Below are 6199 nucleotides of genomic sequence, written 5' to 3'. Positions count from 1 at the left end.
GTCAAGGTCTCCGGCACCGGAAGCAGCAGCAGGTTTCTGGCGGCCAGAGCCGGCGGCGCTTCTCCGTCCGGCATGACTCAGTTCTTCGCCCTCAACTTATTACCATGGTCCCTTGATTTTTCCGCCCCGCTACTTTATACTGCTGGATGTTTACACCCGCCGAGCCGAGCCGAGTTGGCTCGTCCAACCGAGTTGCTAACAGAGCCAAGCCAATGGCTCGGTGGATTTTTCAGCCCAATACTATTAGTCTTTCGGATATTTCCGCCCCTCTGCGTGGGCTTGGACTATTTCACCTATTTGCTTGGGTTTGGTCAACAAAATTAGTGTTAGAATTGCAAATTATGCAGACAAATGTGAAAGGTCGTTCAGTAAATCACCCTCGGATCCATCTCCATTGACGCAGCAGAATAGTGATTTCTTTAATTTGGTGGATGTTCTAACAGCCACTTCTGCTCTTCTTAGTCATTATTATTGATTTGAATTTTCTCTCTCAGCTTAATCATATCTCTCGATCACATATGTTCTATATTAATTTATTTATATGGTTAATAATCAACCAGTCATATTACTTTCAAAAGAAACAAAAAAACCATATCAACATAACATAAATCCAAAGCTTGACCAAACAAAAAAAAACAGTAAATTAATTCAAAACTTGTTGGTAGGATTCCAACTAGCTTTATTCAGTCGTCTCTTATTATTGATGATTTTGATTAAGCAAACATTAAAAAAAATGAATTCAAAGGAAACAAAAACCAGAAAAATGACACTCCCAAAGGTGGCTTCAATCAACCACTGCACAAACTGAACGCAAACAAAAACCAGAAAAATGACACTCCCAAAGGTGGCTTCAATCAAGCCCTGCATAAAGTGAACACAAACAAAAACAAGAAAAAATGACACTCCCAAAGGTGGCTTCAATCAACCACTGCACAAACTGATCGGGTACGTACACTGCGATCTGTTGCGTGCAACAACCTACATTTCCGATTCAAATGGTTTTCTGGCTGCATAACAAATTCCTGCATTGTTAAATAAACCCCAAATGGTTGGGTCGAATCTCGCCTTTTCTTTGTTGGGATTTAACTCATCAATGTTAACAACCACAACAGGATACACAAGCCCCTGTAACAATCCTCGATAGAAGTAGTCCACTTGGATGTTGGTTGTACTATCTTCGCTGATATCTACGGCGTCACATGTTTTAGTGATATCTAAAGGACTAGTTTTCCTTGAAAACCCTTGAACAAGATCCTCGAATGGAACCCAGTTATCAGGAACCATGCAATCGCTCATCCATGCTTCTTTGATTGTTGATAATCCATCTCTAGCGCCACAAATACATTTTTCGAGTTTTGAAGTTAATTCCAGAACTCTTTTCTCCAGGTCTTGCTTTTCCTTACTCTCTTTGTTTAGGTCCTCTTGTAGCTCAGTTACTTCACTTAACCATATATTGATATCTTTCAGTAACTTCTTTGCCTTGTCTGTAAGGATGGAAATTGCCTCCTCTAACTCGGAAATTCTCTTCTTTAGAGTTTGTTTCTCAGCTTCATTATAATCATCATCTTTTCCTGTTTTCATTTCGATGTCATGTATTGTGGCTTCCAAGTCGAGAACTCTCTTTTCCAGACCTTGTTTCACAGCTTCAAGTCCGTCCCGCTCATTGAGGAACGCTTCGTTGTCATCCATCTTTTGCTGAAGTTCATTGTTAAGAGTGGAATACGTGGTTTCCATGTCAGAAACTTTGCTTTCCAGAACTTGTCTCTCAGCCTTAACGTGATCCAAATCATTCATAATGGACTCCTTATCATCCTTCTCTTTATGCAGTTCGTCGTTATGAGTCAGATTCGAGGCTTCCAATTTTCTTTCTATCTCAGCTTCATGTCCTTCTTGATTATCGGTAAGACTGGCATTTTTGGCTTCCAGGTCTGAACATCTCTTCTCCAGAGCTTGTTTCTCAGCCATCACTCGGTCCAGATCTCTTTGTAATGCGTCGTGAAGAGAGGGAATCGTAGGTTCCAAGTTGAGAACTGTCTTCTCCGGACCTTGTTTCTCAGCTTCACATCCTTCTCCATTTTCAGTGTGAGCGCTTTTATCAACCTTCTCTTTTCGTAGTTCTTCTTCATGGATAGCATCCATAGTTTCCAAGTTGGAAGCCCTTCTCTCAAGAACTGTCTTCTCCAGACCTTGTTTCTCAGCTTCATATCCTTCTCCATTGTCGACGAGAGCGCTTTTACCATCCTTCTCTTTCCTTAGTTCTTCTTCCCGGATAGCTTTCATAATTGCCAAGTTGGAAGCACTTCTCTCAAGAACTTCATCCTCCTCCTCTCTTAGGAAATGCTCTTTCAAACTTCTACTCTTGGATTCTAAGTGTGAAACTATTTCATTAACTGTCCGTTTCCCAGGTTCCGCTGCGACAAGATCCTTAATGAGTGCGGTCTTATCATCCTTCTCTTTTTGTAGTTCCTCATGAAGTATGAGAATGTTGACTTCCAAGTTTGAAACTATCTTCTGCAGTTCATCTTTCTCATCTTCTTGTTTCTCCAAATACTTAATGAGAGCGTTCATATCATCTTCCTGATCTCTTTGTGGTGCATCAGCTTTCAAGTCGGAAATTCTCTTGTCCAGAGCTTTTTTGATGATAGCGTTATTATCATCCTTCTTTCTTTCCAGTTCATCATTGAGAGTGGTCTTGGCGGCTTCCAAGTCGGCAACTTTGTATTCCAGAGCTTGTTTGGCAGCCTCCAGTATATTACGGTCGTTGACAATGCACTTTTTATCATCCTTCTCATTCAGCAATTCATCGTTAAGAGTAGCAATCGCGGCTTCGAAGACAGAAACTTTGCTTTCCAGAGCTTGTTTGTCAGCCTCCACTATGCACTTTTTATCATCCTTCTCATTCAGCAATTCATCGTTAAGAGTAGCAATTGTGGCTTCGAAGTCGGCAACTTTGTTTTCCAGAGCTTGTTTGTCAGCCTCCACTATATTGCGGTCATTGACAATGCACTTTTTATCATCCTTCTCATTCAGCAATTCATCGTTAAGAGTAGCAATTGTGGCTTCGAAATCGACAACTTTATTTTCCAGAGCTTGCTTAGCAGCCTCCAGTATATTCCGGTCATCGACAATGCACTTTTTATCATGCTTCTCATTCAACAATTCATCGTTAAGAGTAGCAATCGCGGCTTCGAAATCTGCAAATTTGTTTTCCAGCTGAGCTTGTTTGTCAGCCTCCACTATATTGCGGTCATTGACAATGCACTTTTTATCATCCTTCTCATTCAGCAATTCATCGTTAAGAGTAGCAATCGCGGCTTCGAAGTCGCCAACTTTGTTTTCTAGAGCTTGTTTAGCAGCCTCCAGAATATTCCGGTCATTGACAATGCTCTTTTTATCATCCTTCTCATTCAGCAATTCATCCTTAAGAGTAGCAATCGCCGTTTCGAAGTCAGCAACTTTGTTTTCCAGAGCTTGTTTGCCAGCCTCCAAGATGTTCCGGTCATTGACAGCGTACTTTTTATCATCCTTCTCATTCAGCAGTTCGTCGTTTAGAGTAGCAATCGCGGCTTCGAAGTCGGCAACTTTGCTTTCCAGAGCTTGTTTGTCAGCCTCCACTATGCACTTTTTATCATCCTTCTCATTCAGCAATTCATCGTTAAGAGTAGCAATTGTGGCTTCGAAATCGGCAAGTTTGTTTTCCAGAGCTTGTTTAGCAACCTCCAGTATATTCCGGTCATTGACAATGCACTCTTTATCATCCTTCGCATTCAGCAATTCATCGTTAAGAGTAATAATCGCGGCTTCGCAGTCGGCAACTTTGTTTTCCAGAGCTTGTTTTCCAGCCTCCAAAATATTCCGGTCATTTACAATGTACTTTTTATCATCCTTTTCATTCAGCAGTTCATCGTTAAGAGTAGCAATCGCGGCTTCGAAGTCAGCAACTTTGTTTTCCAGAGCTTGTTTGCCAGCCTCCAAGATGTTCCGGTCATTGACAACGTACTTTTTATCATCCTTCTCATTCAGCAATTCATCATTAAGAGTAGCAATCGTGGCTTCGAAGCCGGCAACTTTGTTTCCCAGAGCTTGTTTTTCCGCCTCCACTGTATCCCGGTCATTGACAACGCACCTTTTATCATCCTTCTCATCCAGCAGTTCATCGCTAAGAGCAGCAATCATGGCTTCCAAGTCGGCAACTTTGCTTTCCAGAGCTTGTTTTACGGCCTCCACGATATCCCGGTCATTGGCAACGCCCTTTTTATCATTCAGCAATTCATCGTTAAGAGAAGCAATCGTGGCTTCTAACTCCAAAACTTTCTCATCGAGTGCAGCCTTCTGTTGATACAGTTCAGTTTCAATGGGACTGGGTTGCACAGGTGCGCAGCCTCCCCCTTCCATGTATTGAACTTCTTGAAATGGGATCGAAGAAACAGGTAGCCCGTAGCAGGATAAGTTGATTACATCACGCGACCAGAACCTTATTGGTCGGCACATGTCGTTGTTATTTGTAGCTCTGTCTCGAGGATAAGTCAATGTAAGCACCAAACCTTGGCAGTTTACTGATATATCATTCTTATACAAGAAATCAGCCAAAGCATCAAAATCATTCTTCTTCCATTCAAAAGAATGATCAACCAAAGAGAGATAATCACTCACATTACTTTCACGAGTGAATTCAGTTTGCTCAAGAGGACTACCGGATTTTCTCCGAAGCCTCCATACACATATGTCGCTGTTATGATATTCCATAAACAACTCAGGATCTGTAAACCATGACGACATAGTTATTGTGAGCAAAAAAAAGAGAGGAAGACTGTAAGTGAGTAGACAGATTGATAAGAAAAAAACTGTGAGATATATATCTACGTCCCTCTATCTATCTATCTATATATAGACCACATGAATCAACCAATTGGCCGGTCCAACAACCAGTCTTCTTATTTACCAAGTTGAATACTTTAAGGATGACTATGTATATCTGAGCTAATGTTCAACTAATCTTTTCACTAAACTGAAAAACAAGACTGTAGCCCTACAGAGCATTACGTCGGTGGCTCAATTTATGGCAGTCATTTGCAGAGGGAATAATTTAATCCAAAAGGAAAACCACAAATGACTAAAGCAAATAATTGACTTGCAGCTCCTATCAACAGCACAACAAGCATTCATTATTACATTGATGTAACTGCCCCGAAATCATGTATCGGGTATGGCCAAAACCTCGCCTGCGGTAAAACTTTTTCTGGTTCTGTTGTCCAGGAAAAGAATTACTAAAAGAAAGCAAAAAAAGAAACCCTGTGGTGATAGAGACAGAACTTTCTAAAAAAGAAGTAAAAAGAGAAAAAAACAAAACTGTTATAAACGTCAATTTATCATGTAGATGGCCGTTTTAGTGAGACCTTATTACTTGGGCACAAGCATGTAAACTCTATAAATAGAGTCCTAAACATTTGTATTCCAGATTAATAGAAATCTCTCTCTTTCTTCCCCTCTGCTCTGTGTTTCCTTCTCCTCTTTTTCTATTTCAAAGACGTTATCATGCACGTAACTCTACCGTCAAACATGGTTGAAAAAGTGGAGAGTTGATCAGGAAAATAATTTTCTCTTTATCGGAAGACTATCTTATTATTCTTATTTCCAATCTTACATTATGTAATTTTTTAGTGCGAGTCTGAGACTGTTTTGTAAAACGCCTGGAGCTACTCTTTACTGATATTACAGTGTACTTCAGTAAATTTCTGAACCATTTGGTACTCCTGAGAGGTGTTCTGCATTCAGATGAGCACCATATGTGAGCACAGTACCCTTTGCTCTTCAAAGTTTCCCCGCCCAATCCTAGAACATGCCTTAGGAGCTACAAATGCATGTTGAAAAAGGCCTTAAATCCCTTTGTGGGCTAGGAATTAGGATCTCGTCAAGAATAGAAATTTCATATACATTCATTAATTTAGAAGGATATTTTTAACTTCCTACTATATTTGGTGCTCAGGATTTCTTGATATATTTTTTTTATTTTATACTATATTCGTGAGATTTGATATATTTTTTTTATCAAAATATGGAGGCATAGTTTCAGCAGTTAAGTAAAGTTTTTAGTATTAGTAAATTATTTGGAATTACTGTATTTGATTTGCAGGTAATTACCTTTTGAATACCAAGTTATGATATTGATGTATGTACCTTATGGTGTTACTACATATAA

General features: G+C 40.0%; 1 protein-coding gene across 1 annotated transcript; it reads right to left on the bottom strand.

Moving 5' to 3' along the window:
* Positions 1 to 639: 639 nt before the first annotated feature.
* On the bottom strand, positions 640 to 4839 carry LOC113312656 (myosin-9-like). Its single transcript, XM_026561394.1, has one exon. The coding sequence runs from the start codon at positions 4777 to 4779 to the stop codon at positions 979 to 981; it is 3801 nt and encodes a 1266-aa protein (XP_026417179.1). The 5' UTR covers positions 4780 to 4839; the 3' UTR covers positions 640 to 978.
* Between the last annotated feature and the right edge of the window lie 1360 nt (positions 4840 to 6199).

The sequence above is a fragment of the Papaver somniferum genome, chromosome 1 (genome assembly GCF_003573695.1).
Source record: "Papaver somniferum cultivar HN1 chromosome 1, ASM357369v1, whole genome shotgun sequence".
NCBI lineage: Eukaryota > Viridiplantae > Streptophyta > Magnoliopsida > Ranunculales > Papaveraceae > Papaver > Papaver somniferum.
Note: the sequence above shows the minus strand (reverse complement) of the source record. Positions and strands in the feature narration are given on the sequence as shown.

Coding starts and splice junctions, on each gene's coding strand:
- LOC113312656 (XM_026561394.1), bottom strand. CDS start 4,779: ATGTCGTCATGGTTTACAGATCCTGAGTTGTTTATGGAATATCATAAC.